Source organism: Corvus moneduloides, chromosome 3 (assembly GCF_009650955.1).
Source record: "Corvus moneduloides isolate bCorMon1 chromosome 3, bCorMon1.pri, whole genome shotgun sequence".
Lineage (NCBI taxonomy): Eukaryota > Metazoa > Chordata > Aves > Passeriformes > Corvidae > Corvus > Corvus moneduloides.
The window spans coordinates 21,983,584-22,007,484 of NC_045478.1; the positions used below are offsets into that span (position 1 = coordinate 21,983,584).

The 23,901-nt window shown below is 39.5% G+C and overlaps 1 protein-coding gene across 1 annotated transcript in view; it reads left to right on the top strand.

The window, feature by feature from the left end:
* Window positions 1–23,901, top strand: part of DLGAP2 (DLG associated protein 2) — a 459,534-nt gene that overhangs the window by 372,759 nt on the left and 62,874 nt on the right. Inside the window, 1 exon segment of the mRNA XM_032104583.1 lies at window positions 13,979–14,190. Within this exon segment, the coding sequence (XP_031960474.1) occupies window positions 13,979–14,190 (212 nt within the window).

Below are 23,901 nucleotides of genomic sequence, written 5' to 3' on the forward strand. Positions count from 1 at the left end.
TCTATCTACTGGTCTTCTTCTTACTGTTTTTTTCAGTATCTGCATGAAATATTTCTGCTTCTGTTTTCCACTGAGACTTTAGATATGCAGAATCTCAAACTGAAAGACCATGGCAGTGTCTTAGGCCTGTGCTTGAGACTTTGTTTTCTGTATTATGTTTCTAGGCTTCCACTTTGTCTTCCACCATAATTAATGAGGTTCTTTTCCTTCAAACTGAAACTCTGAAGCGTGAATATAGGATTTTCCTTTCTAGGAAGGAAGCTGTTAGCAAATTAACAAATTCCTGGAAACAGGAGATGAGATGAGATTTTGAAGGTTTCTGCTCATTATATTCTTCAGTCATGTCCTAGAGTTGAAATCAAGTATTTCTTTAACCTGGTAAATCTCCAAGCTTAATCTCTGGCTCCTCTTTTAGGGTTTTACATTCCCTTCACAGAGTCCTTGCAGCTGGGGCCTCTCCTTGGACTGGGAGTGTTGTGGTGTAAGTCAGAGGTGGTTCAGGCAACATGCCTTTTTCAAGCATGGGTGGTCATCTAGTCCTAAAGTGGATGGTTTAAGAGAACTAAATTAGTTGAAATAAGGCTGTATAAAATAGTGATTATTCTTCTCATTTAAAACCCAGATTAGATTTGCATCACTCCTTCTACATTGGAGGTGGTGGGAATGTCCAGAGACTAGGGAGAGGGGAAGAGTGAGAAGCCCGTTTGAGAGGGCTGTAATGTCAACCAGATGGTCAACTATCATCTCAAGAGCAGAGGGCAACCATTTATACCCATATACTAACAGCATTTATCTATCTATATATCATATATCTATATCACTATATATTGTGAATGATTGGCTGCCATTATTATGTATGGGACTTTAATTTCTATTTCGAATGAAGACAAATTGAGTATTTCAGTACATTTCTGGGCAACAACCACTTTGCCACCTCACTCAGCAGGCAAAACAGCCGAAGTAGGTCACACATGCAATAATGCACACTTTTGTATAGTTTTAGCCATAGTGGCTGCTACTGTTTTCCAAGTCATTTTCATTTTAAGATAAAATATGTAAAGAAAAAGATAAATGAGCTGTGAGATCTCCTCTATCTTCATCAGCTGTTTTGGCTAATTAGGTTTCACATGTGTACAGTGCAATGACTTTGATTAATTCCACTCTGATATGAGTACTAGCAAGGAGCAAAGATTTTTAACAGAAAAAAAAAAGGATATGAACTAGATAACTGTGCTGAAAGGATGTGCACAGAAGAGTTGCTTACAGTTTCCAGAACTGGAATAACTTTTAATGCTAGTTAAAGAAAAATAATTCCCACAATTAAGCCAAAAGATAGGCAAGAGCATCACATTCACCATGACTGTAGTTCCGGAGCACAGTGCAATGTGTCACTGATTAATATTCCTTCCTCACCCATTCAACAGCCTCCAAAGCAGCAAGCAATTGGGGTAAACATACCACAAGGTACAATGAATGAGTCAGCACTAAAAAAGGAAATAGCATGTTGTTCTAAAAATGGCTTCAACCCACTCCTGTCTTCCTAGTGCATTTAAGTACGAGCGTCATCAGTTACAGCAGAGGCACTGCAAAGCATGTGGGTAGTATTGTTAGCTCTGTACTCTGCAGAATGAAAGAAGAGCACAGAGTTCATCTCTTTAAAAGAGAAAAAGAAAAAAGCAGCAGTTTCAACAAGGCTCTTTTCTGGTTTAAGTAAAGCCTACGTGGAGAAAATCTTTGAGGACAAGCTCATGGATAAATAGGCGTTAAGCCCTCAGCTGCATTTTCCCAGGAACTCTACCGGGGATAGGACAAATTCCCACAAATGAAACCACTGCCCATGTGAGGCACACAACTGCTTTGCACTCTCCCTCTGGTTTGCAAGGATGGGTGGATTTGAACTCAATACACTTTTCTCAGCACTTCATCTTTGTGAAACTAGATTGTGTCTGTTTGCTTGACATAAAACCCTTGCATGCACTACAGAAACTACATCCAGTCCTCTCCCAGTGAGTACACACTGTGGAGTTAGCCGGAGCTAGCCATAGCTAGCAGACTTTTGATACTCACATCCAAATTACTATCATCCACACTCCCTTCACAATGATTTATGATCAGCCACCACTCAAGAATTAACTGGGTTGTTTCCACAGCAGGAAAAGCTAGTATAGACAGTAGGGTAGCAGGGCAGTCTGCATCCTAAATCAACATGGACAAATGCTATACCATTCGGTTTTCTACAGCTCATTACAGTCCCACAAGGATGTCTCAGCTACCCCTATGCCCTCCCAGTCAGCAGTGGAGATGTGCAGAACAGACAGGTAGTGCCCAGACAATCAGGGAAATGATGGGACAGTTTTTGCCCCATGGTCCATTCACAGTGTTAAAGTCAGCCTGCAACATCTTGTGGAGCATTACATAAAAAGGAGTAATAATGCTTACTCTTCCCTGTATTTACGGAATGCTGATGGTTTTGTGTATCACAAATCCCAGAATACTTAAATCCCCTTCTAAAGGAAAAGAAAAAGAAAAAAGAAAGCTTCCATGCCCATATACTAGAATCCTCACATTGGATGAAATGAATTGCTGAAACTTTTCTCCAAACGAGAGTAGAAAGATTTCAGAGCTAGCATTTTCTGAAAGCTGCCAGAACATGTCCCTATTACAGTGGAAATTTCAAAGCTATGAGTAGAAAAGGGAGGCCGTGATCCCACTGCCTTTTAATCAGGGGGAATTGTCCTCCTTTATAATGTTAGAAGTGTGTTTCCAAATTTTTTTTCAGTGTTCACTTCACTGAAGCCGAAGGCTGAACTTTGCAGTTGTTACTCAAAGGTGTCACTGGTTCTGAAGAAGTTTTCATACAGGAGTAGCTTACTATTATATATTCTCAGGCCACCTGCCGAAGGAGACTGCCAGGAACATGGACTTGGGGCTGTAGTGCCTACACACTCTTCTAGGCCACAGGCGTGCTGTCTAAGGCAGACCCAGCTCCTCTCTTGAGTAGTCCATGCCATTTTTCCTGCAAAGGGGTGACTGTAAAAATGGTGAAGTATTCACAAATGTTGCTTTGGTTTTGTTTTTGTTTTTTCTGGGTTTGGCCATCTTACAATTCTGTGCTTAAAGGTTGTTTTTTAAAGTGGCATTGCAAATGTGTTTAAATAGCTCATTGTCCATATGGACAAGTTTCCTGGTACTTCGGTAGGGAAACACTTTTTGAAAAGTATGCAGATAGTTAAGCATTACATAGTAGATAGACAGGAAAAATAATACTCATTTAGCCCTGGAAGCTAATTAATTGCAGTCATCTGGACTTAACTGCTCAAAACATTATATCAATCATTAGTTAAAATCAGAAAAAATTGATGAGAGGCAAATATATCTATTAAATAGCCTTTAAAATCATTTGTGTTTTAAAGACATACTGTTTTTTCAGTAGTAGACCTACAACAAACTGGAAAAAAGCAAAAAACGTGATATAATTTCCTGCTTCAATTAAATAAGACGCTGTTTTCTACAGGCCACTTTCTGGGTCAGCCCTGCATATGCTACCTTTTAGGTTCATCCCTCTCTAGCCTTATAATAGCTCTGCAACACTGACGTCCTTGCTCCTTAGTCTCTGTGGTTTCAGAGGTGCTGTGCATTGTAAGTATGTTGGGAGGACCTCTCCTTTTCTTCCATTTATGGACTTTTTTTTCTCTTACTTTATACTTCTGTAACCTTGAATGGTCTGTGGAGTGTTTCCTGACTCAGAAAAACCTGTGGTCAGCTTCAGTTGCTGATGCTGTGGTCCCCTGGGCCTTGTCAGCTGCCCATCCATCAGGCAGCCCAGCTGGCAGGTGTACTCCTGGCTCCCCTTCACTTGTAGTAAGAGACAGGCTGCAGTCCTGTTTAGGTCTTTAGCCTTTTGATGCTTGGTTTCAGCTGAATTTGCATTTAATTCAATTTATGGAGAAAGGTTTAAAGGAAAATGCATCTATGAGCTGGCCCAAAAAGGCAAAGACATAAGAAAACAAACTCTGGGTGCAAACTTTCTTTCTTGGCAGAAAAGCTGCTGGTTGTGGCATGCATGCAGAGTTCCAAGTTTTGATCTTTGATGTTTCTGTAAACTTCCACTAGGAAAATAATTGCTACCTTATCATCTATTCTATCAAACTGCATAGTGTCAGGATGGTTTCCCTGACACTGCATCATGATCCTCAGTACTGTTATGTGGTTCAGCCGGTCTCAGGCATTGTTTTCATCCAAGCTAGCCAATATTTTCCTAAACTCCTTCTGGCACACTGTTGGTTCTGTACTTAGCACAGGCCAGGGAGCGCTCCTGGTAGCCACACTGTTTCAGAGGTAAAGGTTGCTCCACAGCATGGGAGTGAAGTGCTGCAGGGCAGCAATCTCCAGGCAAGGCAGTGGCTCTTTACTGACCTGTGTTTGCCCAGCCCTAAGGTAGTCACCACAGCATTTGCATCCTTCTCTCTCCCGAGTTCTTATGGCTGTGCAGTAACACAGTGAGTTGGAGCAACTCACCAGCTCAGCTGAACACTTATCTTTACTTATCCTTACTGCTGTTAGGGTAATTTTTCAGGTAGCACTCTAGGTCACTTGACCATTACTAGCGTTGCTTGAAAAGCTGAGTATTGCTTAAGGAAAACCTGCCCCACTGAAATTAATGGTAATATAATTTTAAAGTGGCTTGAGCTGACCACAAAGCAGTGTCCTTGATCATATACCAAAGGAAATATGCAGCCAAATGAAACACAGGTTTCTTGGGTTTGTGGTCTTTTTTCCTGCTGATTTTGTGTCTTAGGTTAAGAAACTATAAAAGCTCTGACACAAGATCTCAGTAAGCCAGGCTTAGCAGGCTAAAATCACCTACAGTGTGGACAAGCCCATGACTGCTGTCTGACTGCACCTTGCTCCACCATGTACAAACAGCACAGAGTCCTGAGGGTCCCAGAGAGACCCAACAACACAGCAGAGAATTTGCAGGTGGCTGAACTGCAAGGATCTGTGCCATCAGTACGAGCACAGATGGTAATGGGACGGGAATTTGGCCCACTTTCATCCAAACAGCATAAACAAAGCCACAAAGTCCTCACAACACCAATTACAGTATTTAGCCATACTTGAATTATAATTCACATTGTTGCTGGAGAACCAGTTAGGAAACATAGTGTTGGTTCTTTCTCTTTTTTTCTTTTAAATTCATCATTTGTGAGATATGAGTTATAAAACATTATTTAAATGAAAAGAGCACAGTTCTTTAGAAAACAGGAGTTGACTAAGCAATATTAGTACATTGGACAGAAGTCTTCTTTCCTTCAAGGGTTGCTTAGTGCAGTTTGCTTGGAACTCCACGTGAGAGAATAGAATCAGACAATAAATAATGCTGGCAATGATCTGCCTATTTGAACATCTCCCAGCTGGACTAGTAGGCTTGTATTCTATCATCTGCATGGGTGTCCAGATTATTACCAAATCCCAAATTGCTGAAGTTGTTTTCAACCTAATGTAAAGTACATATTGTTTGGGATCTCTGTGATTTCCTTCCTCTTTCTGTAATACTATGGCTGTTCATAGCAAAGCCTGGAGAGAATGGCTGGCAAGGTAAAGATGACTCTTGTTTTCTCAAATTAGCTCCTGCCTTGATGGACAATGACAACACACCTTCAGGAATGCTGTAAGAACTCTCTGTGCTTCTGAGCTGTCAAGGAGTTCAAGGAGTAGAGGGTGGCATGTGAAAATTAAAGCTAATTATGAAGAATGACATTGTTAGTGGTGAGGAGGAGTCCCTGGCATGTTTTGTAGAGATTTTTCAATGACTTCATTGCATAATTCATGTTCTTTACACAATGAATCAGCACATTAAAAAAAAAAAAAAGTAAAAAGCCATGCAGAAGAAACTAGTCAAAAATGTGCACCAAGAATTGTGGTGAGTTGTAGACACAAGATTAGCTACAGAGGAAACAAACTTCTATTTTCATATACCGCACTCTTCCCTCCCGCAAAAATCCTGAGCAACAGGGTTGAGTCCACAGCCAGTAAGCAGGGGAATGTCTTAGTGCCATTAACTTCAGGAATATAATATTGTAATTGCTTGGTGTTCCTTCTTCAGTGAAATTTTTGAAAACACAGGAGGTCCAGCTCCCATCTCCCACTGTAGTTTCAAGGAAACTTTCTACCATTGCAAAAAAACATCTCCCTCCCTGTGTTCCAAGATTGTCATTTACTTTCATCTACTTGCAGCTGTGCACAAAGGCTGTTTTTCTGAGGCTCCTTGAAGAAAACATGATTTAAGAGAAAACCTCTTACCTGCATTTCAGATTGTGGCATCTTCTTGAGCAGGCTGAGAAAGCATAAACTTACAAAAATTATGTGTCTCCAACACACTGTTTCGTATCTTACCCTTCTTCACATCATCTATAGTCTAGTTCCATGCGCAGATAGCTTCTGCTTCTAGTAAAATGTGAAATTTTTATTACTAAAATAAGATTTAGGTCAAAATTAATATTTCAGTGCATTTTATATCTGCATGCTAATTAGATTTCACAGAACTCCTATGAGGTAGGTAATCCTCCCTTTAACCTTTGAGAATAAGAAATATGAAGAAGTGATAGCCATCTCCCTCTACTGAAGCCATTTATTTAGAAGAGTTTCATTTTAGATAGTAAACTGATATGCAGGTTTTAAGCAGATCAGCAGTTTAGTCATGGAACATCTCTAAAATTCTGGGACCTGTGAGCCAATGCCATAGAAGTGGGTGGAACAACAAGAACAGATCTCTTTTGAAATGTTGATGGCTGTTGCCATTTTGACTGTTTTAGCTAAATCTTAAACTGAAATTAAAAAAATCAAATTAACAGTGGTCAAAGTCCAGAAAAATGAATATTTCATTGTTTATTCCAGTTTTGTTGTCAGTATTGCTGTAGTGGTTTGGTCCAAAATACTCATTACTGTTTACCTTCTGTGAGATAAGAATTAGGAGAAATGCAAAGCAGGCACCAAACTTGAAAGAATATAAAGAAGTTTATTAACAGACCTAAAAGAAGAAAAAAAATTATACCACACCTTCAGAACACTTCTCCTCCCCCCACCTTTCTCCCTTCTCCCATTGACAATGTAAAAAGACAACCCTTGAGATGTTCAGCCTGTTTATCACTTCCATAATAACCTTGTTCAGTCTATTTAGGAAGAGGAGTCTCTCTTGTCCATGCTATGAAAGCATTATCACAACGAGACAGCCACCCGGGTTGGTTCTCTGCTCGCATGTGAGTCCCTTCCCGAACTTGCAGCTTTTCCCACAACTGCTTTCGAGGGTCCACTCTTGAAGTTTTTTGGGGTACAATTTTAAGGTTGAGCCGTTCAGAAACAAAAGTTCTCTTCACCCATCTCTGGGAGCATTTCATCACTAAGAACAGAGGCCCTTCTCCTTCCCTGGGAGCAAAGGGTCTTCCTCATCTTCATCTTTAGGACTATCTCTGGGAGCATCTCTAGGAACTGAGGTTTTCTCCTTTCCCATTTGGAGCAGAAGTCCTCATTGCTTCCATCTCTCCCTGTTCAAATTTCTCATGAAATTACAGCTGCGTCAGCATCTGCCTATCTCAGTGCAGGTGCTTTTGCTCACAAGTACAAGTTGAACACTCCACCCCCCATGCCTTCATGAAATTACAATGGGTACTCTGAGGTATCATAGCTTTACAACAGAATTTCAGCTTTAAGCGTCTCCTCTTTCTCTTCCCTCAGGTTTTCAGCTCTTCACAGCACTAAAAGGGTTAATCTCACCTAGGCCTCGCAGCTGGAATGTCGCTTATCGCTGTTGGTCACATGATCTTTTGCCAGACAGCAGGGCAGCTTCAGCTGAATCTTGGCCGCAGTGGAGAGGGGGAGCCAAGCCGCTCCGGCTGCCCACAGCAGAGCGGTGGGGTGGTTCTGCGGGTGGAACAGGGCCCATCGGCTCCAGGATGGCCGTGGCCCGGCCCAGCCTGGCCCAAGCAGGGCCTGGGCCAGGCCCGCTGGCCCCCGCAGGGGGCCCGCAGCCACCTGTCCCAGCACTGGAAACGAGAGAGAGCTGTGGAGGGGGGGGTTGTCTATTCTTAAGTGTGGATCACAGAGGAGGTCACAATTTTAAGTGGCTCAAAGAATTGTCCATATTCAAACTGGCCATCCGATAGGTTCTGTCAGGTCACAGAGGAAGCTGTAAGCACCCCTTTGAAAGAACATCACTTCCAGGACTATGCTTTGCTAACTCATGACAATTGCTTAGATACAAGATTAGATATTCACACTCCTAGAATTAGCTTTAGGGAGCCTAGGTTACCTAATTCTCATCAGATATAAGGAAAATCTTTTTCCCCCTGAGTGTAGTCAAACATTGGAACAGGTTGCCTAGAGAGGTCGTGGCATCTTCATCTTTGGAAGCCAGTTGGACACAGTCAAATTATCACTGAATATCCTGAGCTGGAAAGGACCCACAGGGATCACCGTGTCCAACTCCTGGCCCTGCACAGGACCATCCCCAAGAGTCACACCATGTGCCTGAGAGCATTGTCCAAACTCTTCTTGAGCTCTGTCAGTGTTGGTGCTGTGACCACTTCCCTGGGGAGCCCATTCCAGTGCCCAACCACCGTCTGGGTGAAAAACCTTTTCCTGATATCCGACCTAAACCTCCCCTGACACAACTTCAGGCCATTCCCTCAGGTCCTGTCACTGGTCACCACAGAGAAGAGATCAGTGTCTGCCCCTCCTTCTCCCCTCATGAGGAAGTTGTAACTGCAATGAGGTCTCCCCTCAGTCTCCTCCAGGCTGAACTGATCAAGTGACCTCAGCCGCTCCTCATACGGCTTCCCCTCAAGGCCCTTCACCATCTTTGTAGCAGTCCTGGGCAATCTGCTGTACCTGACCATACTATGAGCAGAAGGCTGGACTAGAGACCTCCAGAGTCCCTTCCAACCGCAGGAATTCCATGATTTCTAGTTTGTTCTGTAGTTTTGTTAAATCTATCTCTGTTTTCCCTGACAACATGCTGTTGTTTACACACAGAATCTATGAATTAAATTTTCTTTTTTGAGAATCAGGGGACAGACTTGCTGCTGTAGTCCAGTTAGGGATCCAAAATCCTTCTTCTGTCAGGTCTGGTCTGAGCACAGTCAGTACACCAACAGGAAGAATAGAAACAGAATCATTTGGATTGGAAATTACCTTTAAGGTCATTGAGTACAACTGTTAACCCAGCACTGCCAAGTCTACCACTAAACCATGTCTCTAAGCACCACATCTTTTAAATACCTCCAGGGATGGTGATTCAACCACTTACCTGGGCGGTCTGGCCCATTTTAATAAAATTAAAACACAGTGTAAAATGTATGATATATTAAAAGAAGAAAATTAAGAACTATAGTCACACAAATATGTACTGTTTCTATAAGAGGGAGATAGAAATAAGATTTCGATTAAAATTCAGAAATAATCACCTTCGTGACCATTTACTGGTCATGTGACACTCTAGGTATTTAGCCAAAAAATTAGTAGCAAGGGGTATTTTAAGATATGAACTTCTAACAAAGACCAAGAATAGTGACATTTAATCTAAAGCAAGGAAATTTGTTTTTATAGTAACAAAGTTTCTAGAATACCCACTGTGAAGATGACAGTTCAGTTTCTCCCTTAGCCTACAGAAGGTCAAACTTCATCTTCTAAGTTCCCTGAATTGCATTCTGAGCAGCAGGGTGTACATCAGTTTGGATCAAAGGTACTTCTTTCTTTGCTTAGAGGCTCCACAAGTTTTATCCAAACGCTCTTTTACATAAAATTCATGTGAGTGCTTGGCCTAGGGGCTATAACTAAGCTCCCTCCTTTCAGGTAAATGCCTGATCACAAAGCTGCATCACACCTTTTTATGTACATGGAGTCCCTCTCTCCTAACCAGCCCTCCCCCAGCAATCTGTGAGTGCTTCATGAAAAAGCTGTGAGTGACAAAAAGAGGAGGAGAACATAACAGCTTATTTATGAGCCCTAGGTCATCTTCTTCCTGAGCTCTCCAAACATTATGGATTAGAAGATGAGCAAGAAAGTCTTCAACTTCCACAGCTATTTCATAACAGAAGGAAAGAATAAGGCTACTGTTCTTTTGAAAAAAAAAAAAAAGAAAAGGAAATAAGAACATTTTTCTTCAGAAGATGATTTTAGGATCTGACTGGAAAATAACAGAAAGCCTTTCTGCTGCCTGTAATCAGATACAGTAAGCCCAAGAAAGGAGAACTATTTGAGATTTTTTTTCACACTTTACATTTTGATTGCTAACTAGATGGACTTTTTGGATACTACTTTGAAGGAACTAACTCTCTGAAATGCCTTTATGGGGAATTTAGCATCGCTCTTAAGGTTCTGGGGTTCACTATAACTTCAGCTTCGTAACATGTAGTAAGTGTTAGGTACCAGGTGTTTTATTATAATTGACCCTAGGTGATTAATGTAAGATATCAAAATGAATCTGTGGCTGGACAATTGAGAGATGTCAAATTTTCTGATCCTGGTGCTCCTTACAGAAACACTGAATGATGCTTATGAAGGACACTCATCCTCTTCTGTAATAGCTGTAACCATATCAGCAGCCAGACCTTGTCAGCCAGTTGTTCTTGCAGAAGGAAATTCATACAGTAATATGCAGTCTAACTCCTCTGTGGATAGAAACTACTAGGGATTCATGTTAACATCTAGAACAGAAGGAAGGCCTTTTTAGACATTATAAATATCAGCACTCATCACTATATGCAAGTAGATAATTAGGGTAATTATTCCAAATTAGCAGCTGCAAGACCTGCAGATGGGAATTTCAGGAGCTGGAAGCTATTGTAGGATAGAATTTCTGCAAGTTGTAAAACGCTTTCCATATTTTGGAAGATGTGTATTTAATGACCCTCATATATGATGTTAAATATTTTTGTTAATATCTAAAAATAAAAATCCTTCCTGCACTCGTATAATGCTTTTGCTTTTCTTTAAAGCTGTGTTGGGGTCTGAGATGGCCTGGATTTGGAACGATTTTTCCAAGTATTTAACCTATCAGCTCAAGTAAATGAAGAACCAAGCTGAACTGGGACTCAAATTTTGCTTCTATTCTCAGTCCATGAGGACAAACAATGTCAAGGGCACTTTTTTTTTTAATTTTGAAGGTGGCAAAAAGACTCCAGCAGTTCTCCAAAGTTCTGGATGAAACCTTCTGAGAGAACACGTGGTCAAACTTCCTCACCAGGTTCCAGAAGAATTTTCACTGTGTTCATTGCATTGTGCTCCTTTGAATGGCTTAAGGGAAAAAATAACCCAACCAAACCCTGATATTTTAATTGTGAATAATGTTGTAACAACCATAAATGCTTCTGTGATAGCCAGTGAGTTGGTCTGATTAGAAAGGGATTCTTGTTGCCTTGGTGTGTACCATGAGCACATCACAAGCACAAATGGAGCAGCGCTTCTTTGGTTTTTAGCTTTGGTCTTTAGCTGTTATGTGAATTCATATAGCTTATGAATACAGAAAGCAAAAGAAATGCAATCAACAGAAAAAGTAAAGCACATAACTGTGAGATTTGTCCTTATCACAGTGAAGAAGCTTAATTTTTTAGATATTTTAATGTACAAAATCAGTCATTCCTGTCTTTTAAAATAAGATTGCAACTTCAATCAACAAATAAGCCTGTGCATACCCGTTTAAATCCAGTCCTCATCTAGCTATTTGAACATGGAATTTCAGACAAAATAAAGTTGAGAAAGTAATAATTTTCTGCATTTGAGCAAGTAAAAGGTTAGTGATCAATGTCTTTTTAAACTTTCTATTTAATTATCTTTGAACTAAAATGAAGGAAAGATGTTTCAAGCCAAAATAATTATTCTATGAAAAAGTTATGAGGTTTATTTTAAGAAAATAATATTAAGACATGATAATTCTGCTTTAGTACTGAGAATTGAATGGTATCTCTTTTAGTGGGCCTATGTAGATGCCAGTAACTTCTTTTTCAGCATTTGGATTTTGGTTTTAGCCATGCTGACATACATTTCATAAAGGATATTTAAAAGTAAGAGTATGTTTGTATGATATCAACTAATAAAATGACTCTCTAATTCAGATTTTTGCAGCTGTTACTGTTGTCAGCTGTAGATTAAAAAATGCTTAATTAAATATATTCATTTTTAGTATTTTAGGAGACTGGCTATGACTACTATGACTGCATATAAATACCTTTTAGGTCACATAGAATCATAAAAAACATTCCTGCAACATTAATCTTATACATACTATGTCTTAGAAAAGAAACGAGCATCACATTTACAGGCTTCAAATTTGGGAAGATTTTCAATGCTTCCTTTCCAATCACTATCCAAAGGTGAATAATGTGAAAAGTTTGTTTCTTTGTATGATCTTACCCATATTTCGCTCAGATTCATGCTCTGTCCTATTACTTTGTATAAGAATATTACTCTTTTTTATTCTCTGATAGTTATTTCTAACATTTTTCTGATATGTGCAATCTATTTCATCTCTTCTTATCTGACTTCATTTTTCAGTCTTTTTTTTTCTGTCTTAAGCTTGGGTTTTTTAGTTTAATATCTCTATTTTCACTTGTTCACCCCCTTTTAAAACTTCATTTCTCCCTTAATCCTCTTTTAGGACTCAAAGCACCAGGTCTGTTCACCTAATGGTGGCTAATTCATCTGTCTTGAAAGGGCCATAAAGATGGCAAGCAGATCATGTTAGTTATTTGAACCTAATCTCCAAGACTGCTGAAACCAGTGGGAGCATTTGCTTCAGCTCCACAGTGAACTAACTCTGTCTATAGAAGGTCTCAAATAAGTTTGACTTGAAAATCTTTATTAGACATCCTGCTTTGCAGAAACTACAATACATGTTTAACTGCAATTTCAGACTTATAGTATATTAGTAAATAAAGGCATTAAACTGCTTAATATAGATGGAATCATTATGTTGATAAAGGGTTTGATGCTGCCCAGGGCATCAGCCTTGGTCCACTGATGAACTCTGTCACATCCTTCTTTTTAACCATGAGTCCTTATAATGCATTTCAGAGAGTTGCCTATATCCTTTAAACTAAGTAAATACATAAGTGTGATTCTGGATTAGAGCCAGAGGACTCAGCACCTTGTAAGATTAAATAAAAGAAAAAAAAAAAGAAAAAGCAATACTGGCAGAGACAAGCTTGCTGATTTTAATCATAGGCCTTAAAACAAGGCTGATTTCACTTTGGATTGAAGAATCCACTCCTGCTCAATTCTTTGGCAGTTTGTAATGGTGAGAGATGTCCATCCACCAGCTGTTGATTATCTGACTAATGATCTTACTATTTGGAAAACCACCTCAACTTCATAAAAGCAACTGCAACCCTGCAACCACACATATTATTTAAATGGTTGCATTCCTGATATATTACAGTCTCTATCAACTATTTTGCAGTTTCTAAATAGGAAAAAGACAAATTACCACTTTTTCTTTTTTCCCCACAGAAATTTGCCCTAAATCATAATCCTATCCATTTATGCGAAGATCATGGCTTTGTTTATCTTAAATATGTCATTCATACATCACTGGTAATAAACCCTGAAGTCCTCAGCTTTCATTGAGTTTTAGGTCTGAGATACCTGATTAACCTACTGTTACCAGTAAAATCTATGTGCAAACTTTAAGACACTTCCTGCAATTTAGAGCATGTCTACAAATAGATATTGCAGCTCAGCTCACAATCCATGACTTCATCGTTCCTTGGGTTCTAACATTTATAAACTGAAAATTTCCAGCTCTGTAGTTGAAGTTAAATGGCCAAATCATTTAGGGTTCTTAGAAATCTTTTCATAAACTATCTGTTTCTGAAGAAAAATTAATTCATTTTTTGTCTTCATAAAAGGAAAAAGGTAAGGAAGTATTTAAATATATGAAAAGAATAAAGCACATTCTGTGTGTGTGTTTTATGGTCTCTGTTAGGTACCTCAGGATGAGTGGGGAGGATATCCAGCTGGTGGGAAAGATGAAGAGATCCCGTGCAGAAGAATGAGAAGTGGGAGCTATATTAAGGCCATGGGAGATGAAGAAAGTGGAGATTCTGATACTAGCCCCAAGACATCGCCAAAATTAACAGTTCGACCAGAGTCATTGTTAAAATCCATTGGGCAAAGACCACTCGGAGATCATCAAAAGTAAGCTTCACTACACTATGTTATACACCTTTCTGGAAGTTGTTGTGACTTGGATAACTTTTCTTTGTGTCTTATGGACAACGGTCAGCATCCATAGGAAAAAAAATTATCTGTGTTTAAAAGACAATTTTGTGGCTTCATTTTAAATTAGGTACAGTTTCTTGTGATTAGTGGATGAAAACCTGACATCATCTTCCATCCCTGAAATAAACCTTCTACTTCTGAATGAGTTTGTTATGTTTACTAAAGGAAATATATGGGTTTTTTTTTTTCAAGAGTTCAAAGTTCTGTTTTTTTTCTCTAGAAGGACTGGTTTATATTATCTTTTTTTGTTATTTCATTGCTTTCTCTGAAATAGAAAATATAATCTATTCTACACTAGATATAATAGTAAATATATCATCGTACCATATATTGGGCATTTTACACCTTTTTTATCAGTATAATGCTTTCTGTATCTTATCTGCTATACTCTATCATACACGTTTAAACACGTTTTGGAAGATTTTGTTTGACTGGGTTATTTTTCATTCAAACTACCTACAATATGGCCTATTAAATAACTAAAGCAAATCTTAAAACTATAGGGAAATATGTAGCTATATATCTTTTCCAATAGATCTTTATTTACCTTCCTTTTTATCTTTTCAATATATCGTTTTATAAGTAAACTGTAAATATACCTGTGAGGAGAGTTTCAAAGTGATAGCCTGATTTAAAATCTGCAGGTTCTGTTAATGTGACTGGGAGTTTCTCATGGCTTAGCAAATTCATCTTTTCACCTGGGACATAAACTAAAGAAATTGAGAGTGAAACCTTTGACCAAGTGTTGTTTATTGTTCTGTAGGCAATACCATATGGTTTACCATAGTGACTCGCCTTTTCATAAAATAAAACAAAAACCTTAGGCAAAAATCCTTTTGGCTTAATTAAATTGAATTATTTACCTTGCAATCTGCAAGAAAACCATCAACTTTGGCTATTATCAAAGAGAAGAGTTTCCAGCTTTACTGTTTCATATTGTACTGTCCCAGCCACTGTCTGGCTGTGTTCGGGGCACTGTTGTATGCCAGGGATCATTCTCAGAGACAGTTTGGTTGCAGTAATCCCAGTTTTGGAGGGTATGTCTAACCTTATTCGTACCACAAACTAAAATCTTTTCTTAGACACTGTTCTAACTTTCCAAGCACTTACACCAAATAAAATATATTCTATGTTGTTCTTTGTTTCCAGCTAAGACTGGGCCTCCCAAAAGGGAATCTGGGTAGCAGCACAAATTTTCCAGTGGGTGGCAGGTCTTGGTGCCTGCCCTAGACCACTACAACTTATAAACAGATTCAGACAGCAACTAAACATACATATTCAAATAAGGAATATATTTCAAGACAGAAAGTACTCCTGATTTGTTAAATCCTGAAGGAAGGTGCTTATTAGTAGGTCAATACCAAATGTTGTATCTTCTTTAATTTCTCAATGTATTGCAAATACACCACTCAAAATGTAATTGATTAAAGCACGGGTGCACGGCTGATGCATGTACTGGGGTTGACAGCTGTGCTTGTTCATGGCCCCAGAGGATTTCATGGCATAGTTACCACTAACCAGTCAGAAAAGGAGGAAGCTTTTTGTAAGACTGTAAGATATTATTAGGGGCTCTGTTGAGAATTTGTCACTAACACTGGACTAGGAATAACTAAGCAGCCAGGCTGCTGATGACAGATATCTTTTAAGTCCTCAGCTTTTCCTTAAACTGAAGGGAAACACTTTGAATCTGCCAGCCTAACATACATAGGTTTTCCCAGGGAACTTCAAGCAGAAACGTGACAACTATTCTGGTTCTTGTAAGTCTTTCTTGCAAAAATCTACAGATTACAGCAATCCTAAAGCACACAGAAAATTTCTTGTTGCACAGAAATACAAGGTGCTGATCCTAAACTTGGATTTTCACCACAAACCACCTCCTCCCAATATATCTGTCTCCCGGTCACTGTGGTTGCCTTTTCTGTCTGGAGGATTTCTTTGAAGGATATAGCAATGGATAATGGTTATAGAGTCTTCCTGCCTCCTCCAGCATGGCTCAGTAATCCTTATTGCATGCCGAGCACCATTTGTACCACTGATCATGCTGCTGAGCCAGAAGCCAGGGCTTTGAACAGCATTCCTGCATGTATAGCAGGGCTGAATAGCATTTCTGGCACATGTCATGAGAAATTACATAATTCAAGATGTCAGCTGCATTAGCTGGCTTTTTAGCTTGTTTACCCAGATGGAGGGAGCTAGTGCACAGAAATAAAATGGGGGTTTAATTCTCTTAGTCCTCTGCTTGGGTGACAGCATAGTTCAGAACTGAGGTCTGCAGAGCACCAGTAGACTTGTAATAAAAGCTGAATATTGATAGTTTTGGCAGTATAAAAACATTTATTGGCTGTAAAACAAAGGTAGATGGATTTCATAAGAAAAAGCCTAGTTTTCTATCACTATCCTGAATATGTTAAAATGAAAATTAGAACAGCCTTCACTTAACCTTCAACAGATGTTTGACATGTGTGCATGTTTCTCCTCTGAGTACTATTAGGTGTCTTTGCAAGGATTTTTTTTCCCATTTAAACTCCGTTTATGCTTTGACAAAAGTAATCCCTATTTTACTGGTTTGCGTTGATCAAAGATTCAGCAAACTGAACATTAAAAGTTTCTAAACAATAAAAATGCATATTTGCAGCTGAATAAATAAATACAAATAGGTAAATGTAAATGATATAATAGAAGCATCAAAATTCTGAAATAATCTCTTTTAAGTTGCTTTTGGAAAGGAGTATATTTTACTCTGAGCTGGAAAAAAAAATAAAAGGAAGTGCATAGTCTGCCACTGCTGGTTTATGCAGCTGTCAGAAGCAGGTCGTACACCAAACCACAGCCGTCTGATCACCACCTCTGTCACAGAGATAGCACAGCCAGCAGCATCCCCAGCACACCTGTAGCCTAGGCCACCTGTCACCTCTGGATAGTGCCAAGACATGGTTCAGACACCAGCTCTGTTAGATGTAGCCACTCTCACTGTAGGATAAGAAATCTTGGCCAAAGGGTCAGGTCATGGACCTGGCTTATTTGTGTGTATAGCTGTATAGCTCAATTTTTTCGGACTTTTCAAAAATGAAATGCACCTAAATATTGAGATTACTCACTGAAGAAAAATGAATTTCAATTCTTTCTTTATGAATGCTGTTTCAAAAAACTACATAGTAGGTTGCACTACTTAGTCCTACAACATCAAGTTGAAGGCCAGTGTAATTTATTAGTATTATTAGGAAATTGCATTTGAGCAAAATATAATGCAATCAGACTTGCTGTTGTTCAGACAGGACACATACCTGAATCTGCTTCCTTTCAACTTTTTGTTTTCTTGGAATGGTGCCAGAAGTCCTATTTAATGTGAAAATTATGTTGACTCTCAGTAACCCCGGAAGAAAAAAATGTTACTTTTTAAAATTTTTTTCTTTATTTTGCACTATTGATTATACAAAACTGTTCAGATGTCAGTTTTGGTATACTAGAAGTGAAATGCAAGCCCTTCTATTCAGTCCATTGTTTTCTGCTGTGCTGTGATGCTACTGAAGATGAAGTTAAACTGTGTTGGAAGGCAGTAGTTTGTAGAAGGTATGCCGTATACTGCTAGGAATTTTCATTTACAGTAAAGGTCAAAACAGCCAAACAGTTTATAGAATGGATAGCTGAAACAAAGGGAGTGTCTGTCCCTATCCTAAATAAGCTTTGTGCAATCCTGGAAGAGAGACTGACCCACATGATTTGTAAGGGTATCCGTCCAACCTACTAAATGTCATTTTTCTGTATTTATGACAAAACCAAGCAAAGCTGAGATGGAAGCATCAGAGACACTGGGATCCAGAAAGCAAAGCTGAAAATAAAATAAGAACTTGGTACTCTGGAATAGGAAAGCAATTCTGAAAAACTAAAGATAATATGGTTATTTGATGCATTTCATTTTCAGGGGAAAAGTACTTAATATACTGATTATGTAAATGAACAGAAAAACACTGTAGAAGTAGCAAATTCCATTTTCAGTATCTCCTTTTTGAAGTGTTGTGAAAGACTCTGAAAACCATCTCACCATTGAGTCAAAAGGAATAACAATAGCATTTAGTCCAAAGTAAATACACTCTATTTGAAAATCATACTGGTATCACTCACACAAATGAATAGTCGTGCTGTGCTGAAGTTTTCCATTATGCTCTGAAGTGACTCATAGGAAGCTATGAAGATGAAATAGGTTAAGCTACAATAAAATAAATTCAGTGACAGCAATGTGTACTTTTGTTTTGTGAACCTCTAATGGCAGACTTTTCTGTTTCTGGTAGTCCAGAACACCTTAAGCTGATGGGCGGGCAGACAGAAAGATGTGTGAGCAGAGGCAGTACAAAAATGTAGTGTTTTAATGAGGAAGGAAATCTGCCACAGTACAAATTATTTGGTGGACTGACACAGTACCAGTGATACTTTGAGTTGTCTTGACAACCCAAGATTAAGTTTTTCACTTAATCCTCTACCAGATTTTTGCCACTGTATGGAATGAGTATCTTAAGTTATGAATCACACTCACAGAGAGAGCATCTTTGTGTTGTAGGTTGTTTACACCCATAGCACACCTGAAGAGCATGATGCATGTCCATATTTCAGCCACTCTTATTCACGGTCTGGTATCTCAACACAAAACACTTTATTAAGTATTTTAAGCTAATATATCTAAAACCTGAAATGGTTGACATGTTTTCTGGGTTTATAGTAAACCAGAGCAAAAGAATGACCTTTTCACTGCTCTCCCTCTTTTCAGAGTGAGAGATTGCATCTATCCATTGCCATGCTAACTTAATGCTTATCTGGACTCTTATCCAAGGCATGCCCACATGTTCTGTTCTGTTCTGCAGAATTTATTATGGCAACAAAAATGTTGCAAAACACACAGCAAGGGGATTAAACCACAACCAGATCTGACAGACCCCTTGGCTCAGCAGGAATCATGGAACAGCACAGGCTCCTCTAAGCCATATGGGAAATCTCCATTAAATTTTTTTTTTTTCCATTTGCAGCCATTTGTGCTAACCATAACATGCTTGAACATGAGACAGTGAAAGCAAAGAGGGAAATTTGGAAGCAAGGCATGAGACCAGCCCTGTGGGTTTTCATCCATTTTTGCCCATGACAGTGCAGACTCCATTTTTGTTTAGTGCCAAACAAATTTGTGGGTATTTCTCCTAAGGCACACCCCTTGGCAAGTGCACACAGAAAAGGCTGTGGGTAACTGTGCACATGTGGGGGACTGGGTGTGCTGCAAAAATGTCACATATTGAGAGTTAAAGCACACCTTCCTTGCTAGAGAAATTAATGTCCTCTTCCAACATTATTCATTGCTGTGCACCAGTGATGCAAGCCTTTTTTAATTTTTAAGGTAAACTTCAATTTTCCATTAACACTTCTACATTTTAAATTAGGAATGGTTTTGAAGCCACTCCTGAGAAATATTTTTTAATAGAAGAGATGAGGGAAATCACTAGAAAAGGAACCCTCATCTTTTGTATGCTTTTTATTTATCTTTGGGTTTTTTTGCCCTCAATCTTCTGACTCTAAAAAGCCTCATTACACACTTCATTAGTAGCTTTCTGAGGCCCTGTAGTGTAGTAGCATCTACTCAGAGTCTCTGAGGGGTGAAATTGGAGATTTACTGAGGAGAGTTTGAGGGCTAATTACAAAGCCTTATCAACTAATAACGCAATCAGAGGGCCACAGGCATGGCGGTAGTGTTCTCTGCTGCAGTCAGTAAGATCTGGGTTAGATTAGTCTGCAGGGTTAAGAGAGAATGCTGATGAAGGGCAGACAGTCATCTGGCTACCTAGGAAACATCTTTTGTGGGGTCAGAAGACATCCCCATCTTCCTTTGCAGAATAATAGCAAATGCTCTTAAGCAGTGTTAGGCATCTTGTTCTCTGAGAAGTAGCACGGTGTTAAACACAGGGAGTCATTGAGCCCAGATCTCCTGCCTCATTTTGGTAAATACCAGCTTTTTGTTGTAGGGATGAAATGTATTACCCTGGATTAGGGATGGAAGGGGGGATCCTAAGGCTCTAAACAAAGTCCAGAGTCTTTTCAGGAATAAAGCAGGCTTTTGTCAGAAAAATGCAATTACATGATGGATTGTGGTGAAAATGCAGTAAGACTCAGGTCAATATCACAAGCACAAATTGTGACATCCAAGGGATACAGATATGCTTCTAGTTTTTGGTGCCTATTTGTTTCTGCTTCCAACAAATATGTTAGTTTTACTTTTCATTTGAAAAGGATCAAAAGCCGATTTTCTCATTTCTTTAGTTTTTAGCAAAAACTAAATAAGACTATAAAAGATGTGTACAGAAACTTCTTCAGGCAAGGATTTTAAAATTAAGATGCTTTTGGTTAAAAAGGCAGAAATTTTACATACATATATATATATATATTCACTTTTTCCAATTCTACTCAATTGCTTCTCAAGAAATTACAAGAAATTACATAGTCTCATTAATACCTTCAACTTCAGCATGAAGGTCACTTATTTTCTTTAGATCTACTGGTTTTAATGGACTTACGTGTGTGTTTAAATTAAGCTTATGCTCAGATGCTTTAATGAGCCCTGATAGTCTGTAGTGTACACTTGTTCTACCCAATTAGGACTTTTTGCATGGCACATGTCTATGCACAAAAAGGGGGGAAAAAAAAAAGTGAGATAGCTTCCTGAAGAAATTAATGAATATTTCAATTCCATAAATGGATTTAGGAGCATGCATCCCATATTTGAGTTCTGCTTAGATCCCCAGACCCATTTGCTGAACTGCTACATGATTCTTTAAATACCCTTTAAGTTTTGGCCATAGCATCCACCTGAATTTTGTTGATGCTGACCAGCTTGTTGCCTGCTTGCAAGAACAAGCTCAAAATGTGATATTGGAACAAGACTTTTAGGATTAGCTATAGATTAGCTATATGTGTAAATCTGTCACCTTCTGGAAAGTTTAGTTTAGATTTCTCATATCCTACTTTTTTTATTACATTGACATTTTGAGTGACTAGCAATACAGGCTTGGTTTAGCCTACATCCTCTCTATCTTTGCAAGGAGTGATCAAACCACCAGACTGTTTAACGATTCTGATGATTTCCTCTCATCCTCTTCTGGTTCATGTTGTACCAAATCCCTAAACACTTACTGATGGTAAGAGTTCTCTCCTACCAGTGATTAGTAGGCATTTCATAAGGTTGAAAAGAGAAGTCTCCACCTCTTTCCTAGCATACTCCTGGAATAAATCAAATGTTCAATATCTTTCATGCATATTTTTTAAAAAGGTATGGGTCAGTGATGAAGTATCTAGGCATCTAAATAATTTCATTTGGCCCAAATTCTCATATTTGCCTAGTGATCAAAGAGAAGCTTCAGACTGGCAAATATTAGAAAAGAAATTCTTTACTACAGATAAATTTATGAGATTTATGTGCACTTTCAGTTTTCCAAAGAGCCAGAATAAATGTGCTATTTGAAAGGGAGAATCAGACTTAATGTCTACACTCTGAGTTCTCCAATGGGCTGCGTGCAGGCACATCTGGACCCCTTTGCAGAGCTCTATTGACTGCAGCAGGGCTCCATGGAGATACAGTGTGACTCGCAGCTGCTATACAATGGCACTAGCTAAGGTTAATCATTAGATTCTGGTCGATGAGTTATTTCACGTACCTAAAAAGACATAGTTAAGATAGATCCAGATGGAGAAATGAATATCCATTGAAATGCAAATCTCTCAATAAAATAGGTTTTGATAACCACAGATACTTTGATAATCCTAATGCACCTCCTTTTTAGGCACCCAAGATGAATTATTTTACAAATTATATTTTTTTGTCCCAGAAAGAAACTTCTGAATTGCATATACTGATTTGAACGGGAGTGATTGTACTTTCTTTAATGTTCCCATTCATTCTCAGATTTTTGCACAAATGCAGGCATGATCATGAAAATAAAAAGGCATGATTTTAGAATATGGCAATTCTGAAAATTAATTTGATGGAACATGGACTTACTTTATATTGGATGCTCCCTGAATAAACCTGATAAACCCTTTCAGAGTCAGAAGGTGACCTTCTTGCTGCAACTTTTAGAGGCCTGAGAAGATGTTAATTCACTTTCAGTACCTTCTTGACCCAGGGTGCACTGGTGGCTGAACATTTGACAGAGAAGAGGTGCTCTGGGGAGTGATCACTATTTTGAATGTGAGTAGATCAAGGAATGACCTTGGGATGTGTATGACATTTGCAGCATTTTTGGCATCACAATCACACTTTTTTAAGCAATGGTATTAGGTTTATGACAAAGTCTGTGATGTTAATCACTTATTAGAAAATAAAATGCAGACCATAAAGAAAAAACCAACCCAAAACCAGTGTGATTGAGAGATCCCTTCTCAGGAGTTATATATTCCATGCTTCCCCTGGAATTGTCTTGGATGTCAAGTATTGCTGCCCAGGAATTAAAATTTGTGGGAAGAAGTTAGGGTGCTTCTAGCTTCTACCTTGTACTCGGCACTAGTGATGCCACACTTCAATTCCTGTGTCCAGTTTTGGGCGCATCTGTCTTGGTTTGAAAGACAGGTGTCTGCTAAGGAAGGCAGGAGCCTCCCTTGGAATGGAAAATGCAACCCCCTTCCTTCCAAATTATTATAATTTTGAAATTAAGGGGCTTTCAGGCAAAGATATGAGGAATAGGAATAACAATTGTTTACTTATATACATATATACACATACATATACATATATATATATGTAAAACAAGGCAAACAAACAACAGTAACTATGGCAGTAACAACAAACAGAACCAGTAACCCAGCCCCAGCCTTCTCGGCTGTCAGGCCCTTTCCCCTTGGGTGCAGTTCCGCTCGCAGCCGGCAGGGGCGCTGGCGGCTCCCGGTGAGCAGGGCAGGTGCGATGGTTCCCCCGCGGCTGCAGGGGGCGCTCCGGAGCGAGCTCGGGGAGCTCGCGGCAATAAAGCTTCTTCACAAACGCCCTGGGGCAGCTGATCCCGGTGCCCCAAGCAGGACCCTCGGGAACAGCAGGGATGAACACAAAGTCCCAGGTGATAGATGAGATGTATCAAACTCCGGAGCTGCAGCGGAAGCCCTGGGACTTCTCGGCAGTCAAGGGTGCGGGGCTACAGTGAAACTAAGAGCTGTGGCAAAGGAATAGCGGGGGGAGGGCAGCCGTGGCCCAGCTCCCAGCGAGGCAGGGAAAGGTAGGCTTGGGATCCCGGGGTTTTCCCTGAGGCACCCCAGCAGATGGTGGAAAGGTCCCTCTTTTAGTAAGGTGGGGTGTTAGGGTCCCTGTGCAACAGCTGCTCCAGTGAGCAAGCTCCACTCACAGTAGGAGAAAGGCAGCAGAGAGCAGAAACCCACAGTGGCGATGAATTCTCTCCGCAACCACAGCAGTGTTGCTGCCTGTTCTGAGCTTCCCCTCCAGCCTTTCTCCGCCTCCGAATGCCGAGAGAGCAAGAGCCCTAGGGGCTGTACCCGACCCCTTTTTCCCAGTTCAAATCTCGCGGCATCTCTGACCTACACAAGAGGACCCCAGGTGAGAGAGAGTAGCCAGCTGGACCCCTCCCCCTATGGCCAGGTCTTTTTGTCTCTCTT